This window comes from Trichosurus vulpecula, chromosome 4 (assembly GCF_011100635.1).
Source record: "Trichosurus vulpecula isolate mTriVul1 chromosome 4, mTriVul1.pri, whole genome shotgun sequence".
NCBI lineage: Eukaryota > Metazoa > Chordata > Mammalia > Diprotodontia > Phalangeridae > Trichosurus > Trichosurus vulpecula.
Window position 1 is genome coordinate 183,769,112 of NC_050576.1, and position 24,563 is coordinate 183,793,674.

The 24,563-nt window shown below is 37.7% G+C and overlaps 1 protein-coding gene across 1 annotated transcript; it reads left to right on the forward strand.

Annotated features, from left to right (window-relative positions):
• The first annotated feature begins 11,982 nt into the window (after positions 1–11,982).
• Positions 11,983–22,412, forward strand: LOC118848500 (keratin-associated protein 9-3-like). Its single transcript, XM_036757408.1, has 2 exons — positions 11,983–11,993; positions 21,917–22,412. The coding sequence occupies exon 2, from the start codon at positions 21,924–21,926 to the stop codon at positions 22,410–22,412; it is 489 nt and encodes a 162-aa protein (XP_036613303.1). The 5' UTR covers positions 11,983–11,993; positions 21,917–21,923.
• The last annotated feature ends 2,151 nt before the right edge of the window (positions 22,413–24,563 follow it).

The window sequence follows — 24,563 nt, forward strand, 5'->3', positions numbered from 1 at the left end:
ATCTTCATGAAAATAGTGTTGTAAAACAGATGAATTTTGGAAATAGGATGGCACTTGGGATTATAGAAAATACTGTATGATGCCCCAAAGGAAATCTAATCTCCTCCCTTGGGTCAATTCTAAGCCCAACTCACTCTTCATTTAGAATGTCTGTCAGACATTAGCATAGTGCACAATACGCAATAAGAATTTAATAAATAATTTTTATTTATTCATCTATTCTTCTGTTCAAGCTATTTATACTGATTGACTAACCCATTAAGCTCTACCTCAAATTACAAACTAGACTGACCAATAAGTATTTTTCAACCGCTTGTTTTTTTCTTTTGATTGATCATTTTAAGGAGTTATGAATCTCATCAAAGAAATGTTACAGTCAACAAACTCATCCACATAAGAAGCATCTATAAAACTTTACCATCTGTAGGGAATTATTCTTCCATTTCCATGAAATAACAATACAAGTAACAGTTCAATTTTACAAGGCACAAAACTGCACAAAACACAACAAACAGAATTCAATAATAAAAATACATTCTTAGGCATCCTGTCTAGACATGGCCTGTTTGAATAAGCCTATAGACAAATATAGACAAAAGTAACTAGACAAATTCAGCCACTTTTTTTATAATAATTGTAATAAAATTATCCTTTTCTTTAGAGAAGGAATGATCATGAGTTTCTTCTAGTGAGTTCTTTGAAACAGGATCTAATTTACAAAGGTTTAATTAATTATGCAACTCTACATGGTGCAGGGGATAGAGCACAGGGCCCGGAATCAGGAAAACTCATCTTTCCAAATTCAAATCTGCTTCTGACACTTACTAGCTATGTGATCCTGGACAAGTCACTTAACCCTATTTGCCTCAGTTTCCTCATCTGTAAAATGAGCTGGAGAAGGAAATAGCAAACCACTCCAGTATCTTTGCCAAGCAAGCCCCAAATGGGGTCATGAAGAGTCAGACATGACTGAAATGACTGAACAATAAAGAATACATATGTGGCAAGGTATACCAATCATACCAGAGTTAGTCCTTCAATACACATATCTAGAGCTACGGTACTGTGGGAAGATAAGTACCAATTATCCAGCAAGAGTTGTGATTAGTACATGTACATTTGGGTAAATAAGACTTCCCCTTCATATTAAAAAATGTTAATGATACTATTTTTAACGTTTTAATTTTGAAGTTTTCCTTATGCAAAGTTAGGTCAATCAGCACAATGAATTTGTCTAGTCTTAAAATAGGCAATATATGTTCAGCACATTCTTTCAACACCTCACCTTGGACTTGCTAGGAAGCATGGCTTTTAAAGAGCATTGAACACCGCCCACAATGTTGATACAAGTACCTTTTATTAACTGTAAAAATGTGTACTTTAATTCCTCATCATGTAGATTTGTGTCTGTGAATGCCAGGCATATCATGATGGTGAGCTGAATTAACCACATAATTAGTTACACAATCTGAGAGTGAGGAGAGACCTCAGAGACTATACAGTCCAACCTGTACTTAGACTAGAATCCTCTCTATAATATCCTTAAGGAGTTGTCATGTAGCCTTTGTTGGAAGACCTCCAGTTAGAAGGAATCTGTGACTTCCCAAAGTTACCGTGTAGAATAATACACTATGCTACACCATAGAGTAACTGTAACTTCTAGAGAGTTTGGAGCCTTGATATTTTATGTTCCAGGAGTTAAATGACCCCAATATCTGAATGGTTTCTTTTACTGTGTTATGTCACCCATGCAAATGCATATCCCACTCTGGGGATATACCATGTGATACTTAAGGCATTGCAATAAAATTAAGAAGTACAAATTGACCCATGTGCTGCCTTTCTTAAGCTGGGAGGAAAACAATGTTTCACAATATCAATTACCCAACAGGGTGTAATGTTCAAGCTGTCCACCAAATGGTGCTCTATTCAAGGCAACATCCCAAGGGCTTCTCTGAGTCTCTCTGACACATGTGCAAGAGAGCCTCCCACAATGCTTTCCCAATGCTAGTGTAGAGTACTTCAAAACTCATGCTGACCAGACCCTGAACTTATGTAGGCAAGGAAAAAGGGAACCTAGAGATTTGTATACCTACATGAAGATTATGTTACCTCCTGATGTTTCACAATTTTTGTTTCTCGCTATGGGAACTTGTGGGACCTCCTCACCTTTCCAAATGAGATAAAATATACTACAAAAACATAACCTATGTGGCAAATAATTTGAATACTTAAAAATTGTTATATTAAATGATGCAATGTCTGACCCAAATTTGAATGTATGTGATAAAATCACAATATCATGTGACTACTGAGAAAGTGACATCTCTTTAAAAAAAACACCATAACTTAGACAATTTCTATCCCCTATAAAATAGTCCCCTTCAGAGAGCAAGAAATATAGTCCAATGATATTATCACTGCATGATACATGTCTGATACTCCTCTTTGGAATATCTTCAAAACCAGCCTCAAAATTTCTTGAGAATTCTTGGTAGTGGCAAATAAAAATTCATAACTCGACAATGACTCGAGGTTTATAAATCACCTTTCAGCACTCTTGTGAGGAAGGTAGTACAATTCTGATTATCTCCATTTTATAGACAAGGAAACTGAAACTCTGAGTGGTTAAATGAATTGCCTATGATCACACAACTAATAAGTTTATGAGAGGCAGAGTGATGATAGCAGATTGATCTCTGGACTTGGAAAATACAAGACCTGGGTTTGAATCCCACCTCATATACTTATTAGCTGTGTGACCCTGGGCAAGTCACTCAACTTCACTGGGCTTCCATTACCTTATTTGTAAAATGAAGCTTTTAGATTTAATTTCAAAAGTCCCTTCCAGCTAAATTTATAATTCCATCAATAACCTAGGTGGAATTTTAAACCAAATTTTCTAGGCTCCAAGTCCAGGATGCTGTCTACTATAGACCATGCTGCCAATCAAATGTGTACTCTTTCAGAATATATTTGATGTTTGGAAATAATCAAAGGACCCAACTTTAATGCATTGAGCTCTGGTCTAGGTAAGCTAGGTCATGGCACCTTTGTTTAGAGGAAGGATCAACAACATATATAATGTATCATTTTCCTGTGTGGTTCATAAACAATCTGAAGCCCTTTTTAACTGGGGATTTCCAGAATGGGTTATATTAATAGTAGCATTATTGGGAAAAAGCATCTGATCTTCTAAGAAGAATAATATGAAGAGGGTAGCCCTCATTTAAGTGTTTAAATTTGGTTGTGTTGGTTAAACACATACAAACACACAGAAACTCAGTCTTATTATGTTTTTGGTGACTTCTTTGGTGAGTTTCAGGAAAAGTTACTTCTATCAAATAATTATTCTTCAAGACTTATGAAAGGTATATGCCACAGAGAATGGCTTATTCTTCTGCCATCATGAGGGTCAATTCTATCTCCTAAGAATCATTTCTGAACTTAACTGGCTTAGGGAAACCAATTCTTGTTCTCATGAATCTCATGAATTATATGTCTTGTACATATTTAGTACATACCATCTTCATATAGGAAATTCATCTTTCCTGAACGAACACACGAGAACATATTTTTTTAATATTGGTCCATAGTAAGAGGAGCAGCCATTATGATTTATTGTTGTTCAGTCTTTTCAATGCGTCTGTCTCTTCATGACCCCATTTGGGATTTTCTTGGCTGAGATACTAGGCTGGTGTGCCATTTCCTTCTCTTGCTCATTCTACAGATAAGGAAAGTGAGGCCAACAGGATTAAATGACTTGCCCATAGTCACAGCTAGTAAGTGTCTGAGACCAGATTTGAACTCAGGACGATGAGCCTTCTGGACTTCAGGCCTAGCAATCTAGTCACTGTTTCACCTGACTGCCCAGTCATCAAAATACCTCCTTGAGATTATGAACAGTGCTTTATGGAGAATGAGCATCAATTTATGGAGCTTATGTTTTTCTGTAAAGAACGATAGGCATTTTAGGAAAGTTTCTAAAAGGACACTTTTTAATCCATCCTTTCTACTACACATTGCAAATGAGGAATTATATAGGTAAATAGTATTTCTCTGATGTCATCGAAGAAATGGATGACCACAAAAAGTTGGACTAGTCACATAGCAGGAATGAAGGACAGCAGAATACCTGCATTCTCCATTGGTATTCACTTGATATCTAGAGTTCCCCCACCCCATGGAGAATTTTTGGAAAAACATGGATGAGTTGCACAGGAAGGGTGGGTTGTCATCTCTATCACTGAATCACATTCACATGACCAAAGATAGAAGCTTGAATATTCAACACAGTGTAGTTTACCTACCAAAATAATACTGCCTAACAAGATGAATATGAAGTAATGAGGCAAATGGTGACATTATCTGCTGAATAAATTTTTTGAAAATTGGCTATGAAGCTCTGACTTTAGTGTCAAAAATCAAATTAGATGAGTCCAAATTCAGAAAGGAGGCAAATTTTTTTCTTAATGACATCGGGTGTTGCACGCCACCATTAGGCAAAAAAATTCTCACCTAATTGGCAAAAACTATTATCATGGCAATGTTCTTGTCTTCTGGGCAGTCCAGCCATACCTGGCCAGGGTATATAAAGGGCGCAGAATAGGACAGGGCATTCAAACCAAAAACCAACTCCTCCTTACCACTCAAACCAAACCAAAACCAACCAACAACATGGTCCATTCCTGCTGCGGATCTGTCTCCTCCAGCTGCTGCCAACCCTGCTGCCCACCCAGGTGCTGCCTGCCAGTCTCTTGCCAAACCACTGTGTGCCGCCCAGTGAGCTGTGTGCCCAGGTATAACCGCCCCATCTGTGACACCTGCTGCCGCCCTCCCACCTGTGACCCCTGCTCTGTGCAGGAGGGCTGCTGCCGCCCCATTGCTTGCTGCCCCAGCTCCTGCACAGCTGTGGTCTGCAGACCCTGCTGCTGGGCTTCCACCAGCTGCCAGCCCATTTCTGTGCAGTCTCCTTGCTGCAGACCACCCTGCTGCCAGCCAGCCCCCTGCCGCACCACCTGCCGCCCTATCTGCCGCCCCACTTGTAGCTCCATCTGCTGAAGCCTCATGAGCTACTGACAAAAGGGCACCTTTTTTCACCACAAGTGTATCACTACCTTCTACCATGAGGCACAGCACATGGTTTCTTGAGAAGCAGCTCATCTATTGACCACCTCGTAAGAACTAACCCAACTATAGATGAAATACTTCGGCCGGTTTTTTTTTTTTTTTTAAATATAACTAATGGCTGCCGGCTGGATATCTGATTGGGGAAATTGACAAAGAAATCACTAATGTATTTCATGATTTTTATTGGTGCTGAATCAGGAAACCAGTCTTTTGAATAAGAATGAAGAACTCTTCCTCATCCTAATAGACCTGATTACGACATCAAGTGAGTGATGATCTCGCCCATTGACCTGCCCTGCCTCTCCTCATAACAGCACTTCTCTTAGATTATGCTCGCTCTGTTTTCCAATAAACTTGTTATTTCCAGCATAGAAGCAACATGGTTCTTCTTCTTTTCATTTCTGTGGTGCAGTATAGGTGAATGGAAAGAGTGGTAGGCATGGAATTCTAACTCTGCCTCAGGCACTTACCTACCTGTGTAGGACATTGGGCAAGCCATTTAATCTCTCTCTCAGCTTTATCTTTCTTACCTGCAAAATGGGGACAATCATAGAATGTACCTCACAGAGTCTTGAGAGGATCAAATATAATAACATGTAAAATGTTGTGCAAATATTAAAGTGCCAAATAAATGCTAATACTAATGATACTATAATAATAAGCTTGTGCAATCCAAATCCCTCAGTTTTCTAGGGAAGAAACTGAAACAAAGAAAATAGAAATGATTTGCAGAAGATCAGACAGAGTCTCCATGGCACAGTGGATAAAGTATTGTACTTAAAGTCAGAAAGACCCAAGTTCAAATCCAGACTCAGGCATTTATTAGTGGTGTAATTCTGAGCAAGTCATGGAAACTTTCAGAGCCTCAGTTTCTTCATCTGTCAAATGGTAATTAACAGCATCTCCGCAACATGGAATGAGATAATATTTGTAAGCCAACAATTTACCATCTTCTCTCAATATTGCAGAAAGCTTTTTGGAAGCTTATCTCACAAGAGATTCCCTTTGGAGTATCCCACTTCTCGGGCATCTGGCTGTGGCATTTCTCATTATGAACTGGCATTTATGAAACCCCTTTACTCTGGGAAGTTTAGGATGTTTTATTGTATCAATCAACTAGGTAATGACTATCAACACTGAATCAATTGCTCCCTTCTGCCTAAAGAGATGCTTCTATTCTCAACCCAATGTTTTTATTTAGTTAATTGGACCACAATAGGTCCCTGCCTAAGCTCCATTTAAAGGCTATATTTTGGGCTTTCCTGGCTCAGAGTGAAAACGGACAAAAACAACCTGTTGCCTGGTTGACAATGCTTTTTGCAAGATTTAAGAAGGGCTTCCTCTAATTCAGCACAGAAACTGGCAAGATATTGTGTGGTGCTATGTTTACTTTTGCCTCTAATAGTAATTAAAATACTAGCACTGTGATCTCCTATGTGGATATTTTCTCCACCACTTAGTCTGTCCTTTCTTCCCCTGAGTAATTTGTATCCATGGCTTCTCATGAGTCTTCTATAGAGGAGCTAATTGATGTGCTACAAGGCTCTCTTTAGGCGACATTCTGGGGACACCACAATAACATTCTATCTGTCCATCTGCTATGACTTATTTCTACCACCTGACCCACCCAGCTCTTTTGTTGGTCATACTTCCCTTTGCTGATGCTTGTCTTTTCCCTTCTCAGGTGTGATACTACTGGGAACGCCCCATAGCCTCTTTACACCCCTATCATATATCCTTCCTTTGCCTGCCTTTTTAATTCCTCTGAGATCCTACTTGTCTGTGGTTCACCAACACAGGAAATCTTCATGAAAATAGTGTTGTAAAACAGATGAATTTTGGAAATAGGATGGCACTTGGGATTATAGAAAATACTGTATGATGTCCCAAAGGAAATCTAATCTCCTCCCTTGGGTCAATTCTAAGCCCAACTCACTTTTCATTTAGAATGTCTGTCAGACATTAGCATAGTGCACAATACGCAATAAGAATTTAATAAATAATTTTTTATTTATTCATCTATTCTTCTGTTCAAGCTATTTATACTGATTGACTAACCCATTAAGCTCTACCTCAAATTACAAACTAGACTGACCAATAAGTATTTTTCAACCGCTTGTTTTTTTCTTTTGATTGATCATTTTAAGGAGTTATGAATCTCATCAAAGAAATGTTACAGTCAACAAACTCATCCACATAAGAAGCATCTATAAAACTTTACCATCTGTAGGGAATTATTCTTCCATTTCCATGAAATAACAATACAAGTAACAGTTCAATTTTACAAGGCACAAAACTGCACAAAACACAACAAACAGAATTCAATAATAAAAATACATTCTTAGGCATCCTGTCTAGACATGGCCTGTTTGAATAAGCCTATAGACAAATATAGACAAAAGTAACTAGACAAATTCAGCCACTTTTTTTATAATAATTGTAATAAAATTATCCTTTTCTTTAGAGAAGGAATGATCATGAGTTTCTTCTAGTGAGTTCTTTGAAACAGGATCTAATTTACAAAGGTTTTATTAATTATGCAACTCTACATGGTGCAGGGGATAGAGCACAGGGCCCGGAATCAGGAAAACTCATCTTTCCAAATTCAAATCTGCTTCTGACACTTACTAGCTATGTGATCCTGGACAAGTCACTTAACCCTATTTGCCTCAGTTTCCTCATCTGTAAAATGAGCTGGAGAAGGAAATAGCAAACCACTCCAGTATCTTTGCCAAGCAAGCCCCAAATGGGGTCATGAAGAGTCAGACATGACTGAAATGACTGAACAATAAAGAATACATATGTGGCAAGGTATACCAATCATACCAGAGTTAGTCCTTCAATACACATATCTAGAGCTACGGTACTGTGGGAAGATAAGTACCAATTATCCAGCAAGAGTTGTGATTAGTACATGTACATTTGGGTAAATAAGACTTCCCCTTCATATTAAAAAATGTTAATGATATTATTTTTAACGTTTTAATTTTGAAGTTTTCCTTATGCAAAGTTAGGTCAATCAGCACAATGAATTTGTCTAGTCTTAAAATAGGCAATATATGTTCAGCACATTTTTCAACACCTCACCTTGGACTTGCTAGGAAGCATGGCTTTTAAAGAGCATTGAACACTGCCCACAATGTTGATACAAGTACCTTTTATTAACTGTAAAAATGTGTACTTTAATTCCTCATCATGTAGATTTGTGTCTGTGAATGCCAGGCATATCATGATGGTGAGCTGAATTAACCACATAATTAGTTACACAATCTGAGAGTGAGGAGAGACCTCAGAGACTATACAGTCCAACCTGTACTTAGACTAGAATCCTCTCTATAATATCCTTAAGGAGTTGTCATGTAGCCTTTGTTGGAAGACCTCCAGTTAGAAGGAATCTGTGACTTCCCAAAGTTACCGTGTAGAATAATACACTATGCTACACCATAGAGTAACTGTAACTTCTAGAGAGTTTGGAGCCTTGATATTTTATGTTCCAGGAGTTAAATGACCCCAATATCTGAATGGTTTCTTTTACTGTGTTATGTCACCCATGCAAATGCATATCCCACTCTGGGGATATACCATGTGATACTTAAGGCATTGCAATAAAATTAAGAAGTACAAATTGACCCATGTGCTGCCTTTCTTAAGCTGGGAGGAAAACAATGTTTCACAATATCAATTACCCAACAGGGTGTAATGTTCAAGCTGTCCACCAAATGGTGCTCTATTCAAGGCAACATCCCAAGGGCTTCTCTGAGTCTCTCTGACACATGTGCAAGAGAGCCTCCCACAATGCTTTCCCAATGCTAGTGTAGAGTACTTCAAAACTCATGCTGACCAGACCCTGAACTTATGTAGGCAAGGAAAAAGGGAACCTAGAGATTTGTATACCTACATAAAGGTTACGTTACCTCCTGGTGTTTCACAATTTTTGTTTCTCGCTATGGGAACTTGTGGGACCTCCACACCTTTCCAAATGAGATAAAATATACTACAAAAACATAACCTATGTGGCAAATAATTTGAATACTTAAAAATTGTTATATTAAATGATGCAATGTCTGACCCAAATTTGAATGTATGTGATAAAATCACAATATCATGTGACTACTGAGAAAGTGACATCTCTTTAAAAAAAACACCATAACTTAGACAATTTCTATCCCCTATAAAATAGTCCCCTTCAGAGAGCAAGAAATATAGTCCAATGATATTATCACTGCATGATACATGTCTGATACTCCTCTTTGGAATATCTTCAAAACCAGCCTCAAAATTTCTTGAGAATTCTTGGTAGTGGCAAATAAAAATTCATAACTCGACAATGACTCGAGGTTTATAAATCACCTTTCAGCACTCTTGTGAGGAAGGTAGTACAATTCTGATTATCTCCATTTTATAGACAAGGAAACTGAAACTCTGAGTGGTTAAATGAATTGCCTATGATCACACAACTAATAAGTTTATGAGAGGCAGAGTGATGATAGCAGATTGATCTCTGGACTTGGAAAATACAAGACTTGGGTTTGAATCCCACCTCATATACTTATTAGCTGTGTGACCCTGGGCAAGTCACTCAACTTCACTGGGCTTCCATTACCTTATTTGTAAAATGAAGCTTTTAGATTTAATTTCAAAAGTCCCTTCCAGCTAAATTTATAATTCCATCAATAACCTAGGTGGAATTTTAAACCAAATTTTCTAGGCTCCAAGTCCAGGATGCTGTCTACTATAGACCATGCTGCCAATCAAATGTGTACTCTTTCAGAATATATTTGATGTTTGGAAATAATCAAAGGACCCAACTTTAATGCATTGAGCTCTGGTCTAGGTAAGCTAGGTCATGGCACCTTTGTTTAGAGGAAGGATCAACAACATATATAATGTGTCATTTTCCTGTGTGGTTCATAAACAATCTGAAGCCCTTTTTAACTGGGGATTTCCAGAATGGGTTATATTAATAGTAGCATTATTGGGAAAAAGCATCTGATCTTCTAAGAAGAATAATATGAAGAGGGTAGCCCTCATTTAAGTGTTTAAATTTGGTTGTGTTGGTTAAACACATACAAACACACAGAAACTCAGTCTTATTATGTTTTTGGTGACTTCTTTGGTGAGTTTCAGGAAAAGTTACTTCTATCAAATAATTATTCTTCAAGACTTATGAAAGGTATATGCCACAGAGAATGGCTTATTCTTCTGCCATCATGAGGGTCGATTCTAATCTCCTAAGAATCATTTCTGAACTTAACTGACTTAGGGAAACCAATTCTTGTTCTCATGAATCTCATGAATTATATGTCTTGTACATATTTAGTACATACCATCTTCATATAGGAAATTCATCTTTCCTGAACGAACACACGAGAACATATTTTTTTAATATTGGTCCATAGTAAGAGGAGCAGCCATTATGATTTATTGTTGTTCAGTCTTTTCAATGTGTCTGTCTCTTCATGACCCCATTTGGGATTTTCTTGGCTGAGATACTAGGCTGGTGTGCCATTTCCTTCTCTTGCTCATTCTACAGATAAGGAAAGTGAGGCCAACAGGATTAAATGACTTGCCCATAGTCACAGCTAGTAAGTGTCTGAGACCAGATTTGAACTCAGGACGATGAGCCTTCTGGACTTCAGGCCTAGCAATCTAGTCACTGTTTCACCTGACTGCCCAGTCATCAAAATACCTCCTTGAGATTATGAACAGTGCTTTATGGAGAATGAGCATCAATTTATGGAGCTTATGTTTTTCTGTAAAGAACGATAGGCATTTTAGGAAAGTTTCTAAAAGGACACTTTTTAATCCATCCTTTCTACTACACATTGCAAATGAGGAATTATATAGGTAAATAGTATTTCTCTGATGTCATCGAAGAAATGGATGACCACAGAAAGTTGGACTAGTCACATAGCAGGAATGAAGGACAACAGAATACCTGCATTCTCCATTGGTATTCACTTGATATCTAGAGTTCCCCCACCCCATGGAGAATTTTTGGAAAAACATGGATGAGTTGCACAGGAAGGGTGGGTTGTCATCTCTATCACTGAATCACATTCACATGACCAAAGATAGAAGCTTGAATATTCAACACAGTGTAGTTTACCTACCAAAATAATACTGCCTAACAAGATGAATATGAAGTAATGAGGCAAATGGTGACATTATCTGCTGAATAAATTTTTTGAAAATTGGCTATGAAGCTCTGACTTTAGTGTCAAAAATCAAATTAGATGAGTCCAAATTCAGAAAGGAGGCAAATTTTTTTCTTAATGACATCGGGTGTTGCACGCCACCATTAGGCAAAAAAATTCTCACCTAATTGGCAAAAACTATTATCATGGCAATGTTCTTGTCTTCTGGGCAGTCCAGCCATACCTGGCCAGGGTATATAAAGGGTGCAGAATAGGACAGGGCATTCAAACCAAAAACCAACTCCTCCTTACCACTCAAACCAAACCAAAACCAACCAACAACATGGTCCATTCCTGCTGCGGATCTGTCTCCTCCAGCTGCTGCCAACCCTGCTGCCCACCCAGGTGCTGCCTGCCAGTCTCTTGCCAAACCACTGTGTGCCGCCCAGTGAGCTGTGTGCCCAGGTATAACCGCCCCACCTGTGACACCTGCTGCCGCCCTCCCACCTGTGACCCCTGCTCTGTGCAGGAGGGCTGCTGCCGCCCCATTGCTTGCTGCCCCAGCTCCTGCACAGCTGTGGTCTGCAGACCCTGCTGCTGGGCTTCCACCAGCTGCCAGCCCATTTCTGTGCAGTCTCCTTGCTGCAGACCACCCTGCTGCCAGCCAGCCCCCTGCCGCACCACCTGCCGCCCCATCTGCCGCCCCACCTGCCGCCCCACCTGCTGGTAAACAACCTAATGGCCTACATATCAACTCAGAATATATCAAGAATTCATGCCAACCCTGCCTCCGTCTGTAAGCCATCAATATCTCCCCCATTCACAGGTTCCAAATACGAAGAAACAAAGTCTTTTGGCCTGCAGACAGTGAATAACAACCTCCATCTCACTCCTAGTTTTCGTTCTAAAACCTCGGCATTAAAGACTTCAAATTTGGGAGTTTTTATGCCCTTGTTATAGAAATGTATTCTGCATGTTGAAGATTTTGTGTTCCCATGATCTGCCTACGTTCTAATAAATTCGATTATTCAACATGAGCCAGCCAATTGATTTTTATTCTTTTGCCATTTCGTGTATTCCCATCATCGTGAAATTCAAGTGATTGAAAAGCAACTGATTGAATTTAAGCTAATTTTGGCATAAGTGATGTCAGTCAACTAGCATTTATTAAGCCCCTACTATGCACCAAGTGCTATGCTAAGCATGGAGGGTATAAAAGTAAGGCAACTAATTCAATTACAGTTCTATGATATCAATAGGTCAACTTACAACTCTATTGGCTTTTTCTCTGTTTCTCTGATTATTTTGACTTAATTATAAGAAATTATAAGGAATAAGTCATATAAGCATAACAAAACAAGATAATAAATATGATAAATTTCTAGAATTTCTTCTCTTTTGCCTTATCAATTCCTATCATCTCTGTTAATACCCCGCTTCAGGGCCTAGCCTAGTTGGTATTTCTTTAATAAGACATTCCCTCTCCCTGCCCTCCCCACCCAGCTGAAAGGTATTCCCCCCCCTCCAAAAGCACTATTTAGCTCTCCTTATTCAAGAATGTGGTGATGTCATCTATAGGAGGAGTCTCTGGATGAATAATAACTGGGCTTCCTCCCAGCCTAAACTAGTGATTTTAATGAATTGCTATGTGGTTGGGGGCAGGGGGGAACACTCTTGTTCTAACCATCCAGTGGTTGAAACTTTCTTTTTCTTTATAATTTATTTATTTATTTTTAGTTTACTACACACGGTTCTACATAATTTTGAGTTCCAGATTTTCTCCACTCCCTCCCCCCTCCCTCACCAAGACAGCCTGGAATCTCATATAACTACCATGTATAACTTGGTTGAAACTTTCTAAACTTAACTAAGCTAAGGTCATCAACGGGCCTGAACCCCCTGGCTTAGTAGAACTTGCTGGAACTGCCAACTCTCCAGTGTAGGTCTTCAAGAATCCACATTCACTTTCCTATGTTGTTGAAGCTTTTGAATAAGACTTTGGTGGAGGGATCTTTCCTACATGCTAATTGTATGCTAATGTGTATGCTGATTAATGCTATCCCTGTCATTTCCCAGACTAAGCTTAGAACTCATTAAGGGCAGAGACTCTGTCTTTAGGACTGAAAGACCTTACACAACTTTAAGGCTATAACTCTTTTCTCCTTCATGGCTAAGCTCCTAGAAAGGAAAAAAGTCTACACCCAATGCCTTTACTTCCCTCTCTTATTTTTCTCAATCCCTTCTGACCTCACTCCTTAACTTTTAACTGCTCTCTTCAAAGTTATCAATGGTCCCTTAACCATTAAAATCTAATGACCTTTTCTCAGTCTTTATTCTTCCTGACCTCTCTGTAGAATTGGACATTGTTGGCTTCCCTCCCTTTCTAGACACTCTCTCCTCTCTGGATTTCACTGATGCTGCTTTCTCTCATTTCTCTCCCTACCTGAGTGAACTTTCCTAGGTAATCTAATCATCCCTGTCCTGCCCCCTAACTGTGGTCAGACACCCAGGTTCAGTCCAGGGCTCTTTCTGTATCTCTCTTTCTTTCTGATTTCATCAGCTCTCATGGATTGGATTATCATCTCTATGATATGGTTCCCATATATCTATATTTAGCCCTAATCTCTCTCCCTAGTACCAGTCTTGCATCACTAAGTACTTTTTGAACATTTTTTTTGATATTAGAATATAAACATGTCTAGAACAGACCTATTATCTTTCCTCAGAAAAACACATTCTACTTTCCTTATTTCTACTATGGGTATCAGTATCCTTCCAGGTTCACAACATTAAAATTATCCTTAACTCTTCACTATTTCTCATCCCTTATATCCAATCACCTGCCAAATCTTGCTGATTCTTTTTCCACAACAATTCCTTTATTTACTCTCTTCTCTCCACCATACATAGACCATCACTTTAGTTCAGGCCTCATTATTTCTTGCCAGAACTATGGCAATGACCTCCCAAATGGTGTCCTGCCTCAATTCTACCACTTCTCCAATTCTTCTCCAGATTGCAACCAAACTGATATTTCTAAAGTACAAGTGTCATTATATCACTCCTCTGTCCAAAAGCTCTAATGACTCCCTTCCTATAAGCTCTAAAATCAAAGAAAATTTCCTCACTTTGGCATTTAAGCTCTTCACAGTTTGTCTCCAACTAATCTTCCCAAGGTTCTTATATGTAACTCCTTGTCATATATACTATGTTCTATACACACTGGCCTATTTAGGGTTCCTCACATAGAATATTACATATTCCTCATATAGACTATAAGGCTTCCCCCATACCTATAATGCCTTCCCTGACATTGTCCATCTTTTAGAATCTCTGGATGGCTTCAAAGCTGGATTTCAGTGATATGACCTCTATATTATTACCTTTCCCAGTTCCATCAGCTACAAGCACCACTCTGTATATTTAGCTTGTGTATACTTTTTATTTATTCATATGTATATCTCTTGTTTTATCCAATATCCAATGTAAACTCCTCGAAGGCCAGAGATGTTTCATTTTTGTGATTGCATTCCCAATATCTAACACATAATGCTATACCTAGAATATAGTGGTGCTTAAAAAGTTTGATTGATAAAGAGACAACATTGGTGGCCTGAAAAGAGCTAACTTCAAATCTCAGTTCTCTCACTTAATAACTATGAGATCTTAAGCAGATCACTTAATTTGTCTGGGCCTCAATTTCATCTGTAAAATCAGCTTGGGCTAGATAATTTCTAAGATCTATTCCAGCTCTAAATCCTATCATGAGCCAAGAGACCTGAGGGTCTTCTAAGGAGTTGCTTGAACCTCATTAAATTTCTTCCACTTTCTGGATCTCAATTTCTTCCATGATCCATTAGATTGTAAGCTCCCAGAGGACAGGGTCTGCCTTTTGCCTCTTTTTGTATCCCCAGCACATGGCACAGTCTCTAGATTAACATAGTAGATGCTTAATACAGTAAATTTTTTAACTGGTCAATTGATTTTATAAAAAGATAAAGTTGATTTAGATGATGTCTAAGATCCTTTCCAGGTCTAACACTCAATGGTTTTGTAGAAACCATTTAAATTCTGAAAGCACAGCCAATAGTCATCATTACATAAAGTGAAAGTCTAATTGAAATAGACAGGATTCGAAATCAATGTACCAAAACATATAAATCAACATCTTTGCTTCTGAAAAAAACAAAGCATAAACTGAAATCTATACCTCTCATACACACCCCTCCTCCAAAGCTACTACATGTTTCTATGATGAATGTAATCTTGGCTAGATTAATTCTTCATTCACCCTTCATATAACTAGACTTTTCTTAGCATCCACCAAGTTGGCAGCATAGTGGAAAAATATTGCATTTGAAGTCGGAGGGAGACCTGCATTGAAATCTCGACTCTGCCATTTACTACCTGCGTAGCCCTGGTCAAGTCACTTACATCCTCTGAAATACCTCTACATCTATAATACTATCCAAAAGTTAAACAAAATTCAACTTCTCATATAAATAAATATTGTCAATTGTGAATGTATGGTGCCATGGAAAGTGTTTTAGAGACCTAAGTTTTAATCCTGCCTCTATGAGACAAGTCACAACTCTCAGGACTTCAGTTTCTTACACAAGTCAGTAATACAACTTCAATTTCTTTCTTATTTTAAATCAAATAAATATAAATATAAACATTTCAGTATTTATAAAGGATGATAGAGAATTATGTATAAAACTATGAACTATTATGCACAGTTTATTTTTAAGTGCATATTAATTTTAACATGCTTATAACAAAACATCCCTGTTTCTTTGTTTTGTTCTGGACTTCCTTTCCTATTCTGAATATTTCCTCTGCTTCTATTTTTGTTTTTGTTTTTGTTTTGCATCACTATCCCTACCTACAAACTCTACCACCGTGAATAGAAGCTCTTCTAAGTAACAAATAAGTATAGTCAAGCAAAACACACATTGGCTATGTCCGAAGACATTTAACTCATCTGCATCTCTTGTCCATCATCTCTGCCAAGAGGTAGGAAGCATGTTTCATTATCAGTCTTTTGAAGTAGTGATTGGTCATTGCATTGATCAGAGTTTATAAGCCTTTCAAAGTTGTTTTGCTTTACATAATTATTGCCATTGTACAAATTGGTTTCCTTGCTCTCCTTACTTCAGTCTGCCTTGGTTCACACAAGCCACCCCTATTTTCTCTGAATCAATCTCTTTTGTCATGTTTGGAGGTACAATAATGCTCCACTAAATTCATACCCCACAATTTGTTTACTCATTCAGTCCCCAATGACTGGGTGGCCATTTTGTTTGCAATTCTTTTCTGACTAATTGACAGCCCTTTCAATAATGTCCCCGCCCCCTTTTTTTGGTCTTTGCCAATCTTTTGGATGCTAAGTCAGAGCTCAAAGCTGTTTTAATTTTTTTTTCATTTCTCTTCCTATGAGTGATTTGGGGCATTTTCACAGGTTCTTGATAACCTTAATGTCTTATCCTTTCAATAGATCTTATTAATATTTGTTTTTCTTTCTTTGTCATTTGGGTTTCCTTCTGTATCCTTTCCCTTCCCCTTCATAGAAAGTCATACTTTAAAGATTGTTTAAAAGAAAAAGAGAAAAAGTCAGCAAAAGCATCACAACATCAAAAATGACATTAGATATAATGCTCCTCATCTGTGTACCCTATTTCCTCCATTTCTGCAAATGAGTGGGGGAAGGTGTCTCCTCATATATCTTCTCTGTGGCCAAGTTGAGCTCGCTAATTTTGGAATGTTCACTCTTTATTCTCTTGTGGTGGTTGTGTCTTTTATTTACATTGTTTCAGTCATTTAGGGTATTGTTTTATTGGCTCTGCTTATTTCACTTTCTATCAGTTCATTTAAGTCTTTCCAGCTTTCTCTGTAATCATTTTAATCACACATTATATTCCATAATATTATGTACTATTATTTATTTTGCAATTCCCCAATCAATGGATACCTGCTTTCCAGTTCTTTGCTACCTGCCCCTCTCTCTCTCTCTCTCACACACACACACACACACACACACACACACACCTTGCATTTCTTCTTCTGAAAATTTCCTACTCATAATCTTTGACTATTTATCTAATGGGGAACAATAATTCTCGATCTTTTATACTTATATCAACTTCGTATACATCTTAGATGTCAGACCTTTATCTGAGAAATTGGTTACTAAGATTTTTCTCCCAATTAGCTAGTTCTCCTCCAATTTTATCTGTATTGATTTTGTTATGCAAAAGATTTTCAATTTTATGTAATCAAGATTGTCCATTTTATCCTTTGTGATGACATCTGTTCCTGATTCCATCAGGAATTCTCACCCACTTAAAAATGCAAAAAATATCTTCTTCCTTTCTTTAATTTATTCATGACATAATATTTTACATCTAGGTCATATATACATTTGCAGCCTGTGATGTTTGGTGTGAGAAGTTGGTCTGAGGACAATTTATGCCAGACTGCTTTCCAGTTTTCTTAGAAGATTTCATTAAATAGGGAGATCATAAACCAGTATTTGGTGCTCATGGGTTTATTAAACAATATACTACTAGATTGCTTCTGGGACTTGTTTACATTAACTATTTAACTTAATAACTTTTCGGTGTTTTAACCAGTATCAAATAGTTTTGATGATAACTGCTTGCAATAAAAATAATTTTGCCACCTATCCATGAATGCTGTATTGTGGGTCAAAATAGATAATGATGATGATGGTGATTTACATTTACATAGCATTTTAAGGTTCACAAACCATTTTAGAAATATTACCTCATTTTATCCTCACGGAAACTCTGGGAGGTAGGTGCTATCATTATTCCCATTATATAGATGAGGAAACTGAAGCAAATGGATATTAAGTGACTTGCTCAGGTTCAGACAGATAGGATGTGTTTAAGACTAGATTTGAACCCAGGTCTTCCTGACTCCAGCACCAGTTTTCTATACACATTGTTATTTAACCACCTTTAAAAATGATGTAAGCGTCCTAGTCTATAATCACAAAATACTATATAAATATAGAATACTTAGTTTCATTATTGGCAAGCCTTGACTTGCCAACAAAAATCAGTCCCTCTAGAGAGGACATTCTAACACACTAGGTAATTCTTGGTTTTTATTTACTGAATTTGAATTTGGAGCTCTGTGCATTTTGATCTAAGCAATATGAACTTCAATCAGTGCAGATTTCAACACATTTATATCTTGTCATCAATGTGATTCTTGTTCACATCCTTCTATAAGTCTTCCAAGGAGAATGTACCTAGTACACTGGAAGCCTACTTCTGGATTTCCTAAGAGTCTGTGCACATTATTACAGTATTCAAACATTCTATCAGTTACTCCTCAGGCTCAACACAATCATGGCCAATGCATCCCTTTTTCCACTGTACATATTTTTAATAACATCTTTCAACTTCTTATGCACAAACTCCTTTTGGTACATGTGAGGATTGATCTATGGCTAGGTCCTAGCTGACAGAAGTAACTCCATGTTTGAATACTGATTCATTCACCTACATACAAGGAAGTTCCTATGTGTCCATCAACTTGCTTGGTCAGCTATATTCAGAATTAAGAACACAAAGTTAACAAACTATCAGTGTAGCGGACTTCACATAACGCATGTATGTAAAGTTAGCACTGTCTTTGTGGTTGATAAGGAGTGGGGGGAATGCTGTCATAGTCCAGACCACTTATTGCTTACTTGACCCTAGGATCCTACCACCCAGTCCCTGTGAATCTGCCCAATAACAACAATCAGATTTAAGGGTAGAAACTCAGGAAATCTAGACTCTTGATCAGGGTTCACATCCTTCTGTCTGTCCAAGCCATTATCTTTGTGTGCCTAAGGGAGTATAGGATAAGGAAACCACATGTTCTCATGCCTGTGAATAATAAACTATCTGATTTCTAATCCTTTGAGCATCTATTTTTCTTCTCAGAACCTCCTCACCCCACGACCTCCTCACAATATAATTCTGCAACCTACTTATACCACCATGTCATTCATTGCCTGAAATTTTTATTTCTTCTGTGATCATTCTACTAAACAAGATAATGATTTTGCATTCTACTAATTGCCAAATTGTCCCCAATGCAAGACTACCAAATAAAGATGGAAAAGACCTTTGTATGGTTGTTATATCTTTCATGAGGAGTAAAGGTTAACTAAAATTTTGAGATCTGTATTATTGGTATTGAGTATTCACACAGGCTTGGGCTTTTTTGAGCAATCTATCTGGATAACTAAAGAAAACATGGATCCTTCCATCTCTGACTAAGCAGAGAAAGATGGAAATATCGCAGTGAAAGTTAATCCAATTCTTTCAGTTGATCAAAGAAAGATATACTGAATCAATCTCAGAATCAGAGAATTTCACAATTAGAAAGGCTTTCAGAGACCTTTACATATATCTGACAAGGGTTTGTCTACTCTTTTCTTGCAGACCTCCAATGATAGAAACCAACTCCATTCCAGTACAAGCCATTACAAAGTAAGATTACCCTTATTGTTATGAAGTTTTTCCTCACATCAAGCCTAAATTTCCCTCTTTGATATAAATACCCTTTGTTCCTAGTTCTATCCTATAAGGTCAAACAGAACATATTGGATATCTTTTCTTTTTAAAAAATATGTAAACACACATGTATGTGTATATATATATGTGTGTGTGTGTGTGAATATATACACACACATATATGTAATGCTATGAACATGACAGTCATCACAGGTGCAAATATTTCTATACACAAAGGACAAAATGAAGACATGAATTTATAATATATAGCCTGTGTTTTTAAAAGTATACATCATTTAACATGGTAGTAGCAACCATGTCCTTCTTTGGGTTTTAATGCAATTTAATGTAAATCTATATAATCTAAACTTCTTTTTCTCTCTTCTACATACTTTTAAAAACTATATAGCATATGTCTTAGTAATGCCATGATTTTAAAACTTTACAAATAATGTCCATGTAAATCCTGCATGCTTACATTATTTTTTCAGTAAATACTCCCCGTTCATTTCCAGTAACAATAATACCGATGGTAGCCCCACTCCATTAAGGCAACACATTGAAAAACTTTTTGTTAACATAGCAAAACAAGGCAATATTTTTTCACCATTTCTCTTTTGCAGTGTGGCTCAGTACCTGAGTTTTAGTTTAAGAACAACAACAACACTGAAGAGCAGTAAACTATATTTAAATAAACTATATTGAAATAAATAAATGGTGTGTTACAGCATAAATATACTTTTTCCCCTGTTAATCTCTCTTTCCCTCTACTAACCATTCTCCCAAGCAAGAAAAGAAAAAAATGTCTCTCTACACATAGCTACATAATCTGGCAAAATAAGCATTGTCTGTGGCCCATTGGCCATGTCTAAAAATGTATCTCTTTCTGCATTTTAAGTTTATCACCTCTCTATCAGTAGGTCAATGGCATGTTTCATCCTCATTCTTTTGGTTTAATGGTTTCTCATTGCATTTATCAGGATTTTAAAGTTTTTCATATTTTTTCTCTCTCTCAAATATTATTATCACTGTATAAATTGTTTTCCAAGTTCTGTGAACGCTTCACTGTGCATCAGTTCATAGCAGTCTCCACAGTTTCCCCTCAAACTGTCCTTTTTCTCACATCTTATGGCACAATAATTTGAATCTCTTTTCTATTTAATAGTCTTTCAGATATTAGAAAACCATTGTTAGTTATTGCTCCTCTCCCCTTATCCTACCATGAGTCTTCTCTAGAAAAAGATCCCAGTTCCACTGACCAATCCTTATATGGAATGAATTCAATTCTGTAGTTGTCCTCTTATGGAAACTCTCCAGCTTGTCAGTGTTCTTCCTAAAATTGCAGACCCAGAACTGAACAGGGTAAATCCATGTGTGGTAAGACCAGGACAAAGCACAACAGGACTATTACTTATTATTATTGACACTCGGTCTCTCATCACATCCCAAGATCTCATTAGACTCTTTGACTGCTATGTCACACTAGTGATGCATACCAAACTTGTAGTCCATTAAAACCTCCAAATAGATTTCTAATAAAATTGCTCTTTAGCCATCCCTCCCCAAATATTGTATTTGTGAAGTTGATTTTTTGAGACCAATGTTAAAGTTGACGTTTATATCTATTGAATTATTTTTTCCCCACTTCAGCCCAATAGTCTAGACTTTAAAACTTTTGGAATCCTGATTCTATAATTAAGTGTATTAGCTATCTCTCCTGTGGGACCATAGAAAAGAAAAATATTAGCCTGTGTTTATCAGTTAAACTTTCAAGTGAAGAATTGACACATGAAAAATAAAGACTAAAGTTTACATGCTAATGACAGATTCTTTGAGAGATGAGACACTGCCTCATCATTTTCCAGTTATAAAGATTCAGTGAGTATTCACTGAGCAACAAAGCAAACCCAATTTTATTGCTTTGGTAATATTTTAAAAATAGTTCACGGGCTGGGATCAGAGGAAACAGGAGGAAACAGGTTTAACAATAATAAAATGGAAATGCTGACTGTCACATAAACAATAGCTGGAGAGGTTTATAAAAGGCTGAATGCCCAAGGTCAGGAAAATTTGAAAAACTTCATTCCACAAGTCAACCAGAAACAGACCAAGTGATACCATGACCTGCTGCAACTCCTGCTCCACCAGCTTCTGTGGCTTTCCCAGTTGTTCTACTGGGGGGAACTGTGGATCTAGCTGCTGCCAAGACAGCTGTGGGACCAGCTGCTGCCAACAGGGAGGCTGTGGGAGCAGCTGTGGGGCTACCTGTGGGACCAGCTGCTGCCAACAGGGTGGCTTTGGCATCGGCTCTGGGACTAGCTCTGGGATTAGCTCTGGGATCGGCTCTGGGTCCAACTGCGAGACTACCTGCACGACCAGATGTTACGTACCCGAGTGCTGTGGAGGCGAGAGCTGCCGCACCAGGTGGTGCCGCCCAGACTGCAGGGTTGAGGGTACTTGCCTGCCACCTTGCTGTGTGGTCAGCTGCATCCCCCCATCCTGCTGCCAGCTCCACCATGCCCAGGCCTCTTGTTGCCGCCCATCCTACTGTGGTCAGTCTTGCTGCCGTCCAGCCTGCTGCTGCTACTGCTGTGGGCCCACCTGCTGAAAATGAATTTGTGACCAATAAATCGATGTCAACTTTATGGCTGGGACATGATTTTGAAATTGATGGAGTACTCACAAACCCTGGGATTCCAAAGAAATTTCAAAAGGCTAGCAATCTCCTATCCTGTGATCTCTAGCTGATATCCCAATCTCTGTTACTGAAAATGTTTTAAAAAGCCAAATCTAGAATACTTGAATATACTGAGATGCTTGGAAATCTCCAGACAAAAAAAAGAAATAAAATATCTCAACAACTCATTAGAATATCTCTTCTTCTTTGATTCAAAAATATACTTTAAATTCTTGCACAATAATCTTTGTTTCATAGTTTCTTAAGTGATACTTGTCAAAGGATGTTTTCAAATCTCTAATAAATATGGCATGTCAAAATGGTTTCTTTTTCTAATTATTCTTCTGGAGATGCTCACTTAAATTTTTATTTTATTTAAAGTAGAAATTTGTTTGAATACACTTATTTTTTATGAAGGTTTTGTTTTTCTTTTCCTCCTCCAGGGGAGGGGTAGAAGTGAGAAAAAAAGTACTTGTTAATTGAAAAAAAGTTTCTAGGCAGTATTGAAGTAGCTAGTAGAAAGGGAGAAAATAAAGATGAGTGAAAGAGTATGCATGATAGAGGGGACAAGCTGCTGGAGAAATTAGATCAAATGAAATGTGGAGAGGTTTGCCTTGACAAAGAGAAGGGTTACCTCTTCATATGAGAAAGAGGTGAACGAGGACATAGTGGCAGATAGGATGTCAGTGATGTGAGATGAGGTGAAGGGGAGAATAGAGAGCTCTCAGCAAATGGCCTGGTTTTTGTTCAGTAAAATATGACAGCATTTTCTTTTATTTTTAAATATATTTAGTTTTCAGCATTGATTTTCACAAGAGTTTGAATTACAAATTTTCTCCCCATTTCTACCCTCCCCCCTACTCCAAGATGGCGTATATTCTGGTTGCCTTGTTCCCCGGTCAGCCCTCCCTTCTATGACAGCATTTTCATCTGAGACAGTGGTGGAAGGTGAGCCAGGGAGCTTTGAGGAGGTATGAAAAGGTTTGGAAGTTCCATTGTTGGGAGCAGGACAATACCCATCCCTATTTCTGTTCAGAGTTCCACCATGTTTTTTAACTTTATTTTAAAATTTTGAACTTAAACTTCAACAAGCATAAAAATTTCTATATCAAGCCATACCCTATATTAAACTGTACTATAAAGCAGCAGTCATCAAAACTACTTGGTACTGGCTAAGAAACAGAGTGGTGGATAAGTGGAATAGGTTAGGTACACAAGATGCAGTAGTCAATGACTATACCAATATACTCTTTGATAAACCCAAAGAATCCAGCTTCTGGGCTAAAAATTCACCATTTCACAAAAACTGTGGAGAAAATTGGAAAATGGTAAGGCAGAAACTGGACTTAGGCCAATATCTTACACTGCATACCAAAATAAAATCAAAATGGTTTCATGATTTAGGAACAAAGGCTGATACTATAAGCAATTTGGGAAAGCAGAGAATGGTTTACTTAGCAGATTTATGGGAAAGGAAAGAATTTATGATACAACAAGAGATAGAGAGCATTACAAAATGCAAAATGGATAATTTTGACTATTCTAAATTGAAAAGTTTTTGTATAAACAAAGCTAATGCAACAAAGATTAGGAGGGAAGCAGAAAATTGGGAGAAAATCTTTACAACCAGTATCTCTGACAAAGGCCTCATCTCTAAAATATGCAAGGAATCGAGCCAAATTTATAGGAATACAAGCCATTCCGCAATTGAGAAATGGTCCAAGGATATGAACAGGTAGTTTTCAGAGGAAAAAGTTGAAGATGTCTATAGGCATATGAAAAATGTTCTAAATCACTACTGATTAGAGAAATGCATATCCAAACAACTCTTAGGTACCACATCTCTCCTGTCAGATTGGCTAACATGACAAAACAGGAAAATGATAAATGCTGGAGAGGATGTGGGAAAATTGGAACACTATTAAATTGTTGGCGGAGTTGTGAACTGATCCGGCCATTCTGGAGAGCAATTTGAAACTATGCCCAAAGGGCTATAAAAATGTGCATACACTTTGACCCAGCCATACCACTTCTAGGGCTGTATCCCAAAGTGACCACACAAGTGGAAAAGGGACCTGTATG

What these genes read in the sequence shown, in the direction of transcription:
- LOC118848500 (XM_036757408.1), top strand. Translation starts at nt 21,924, where the DNA reads ATGACCTGCTGCAACTCCTGCTCCACCAGCTTCTGTGGCTTTCCCAGT.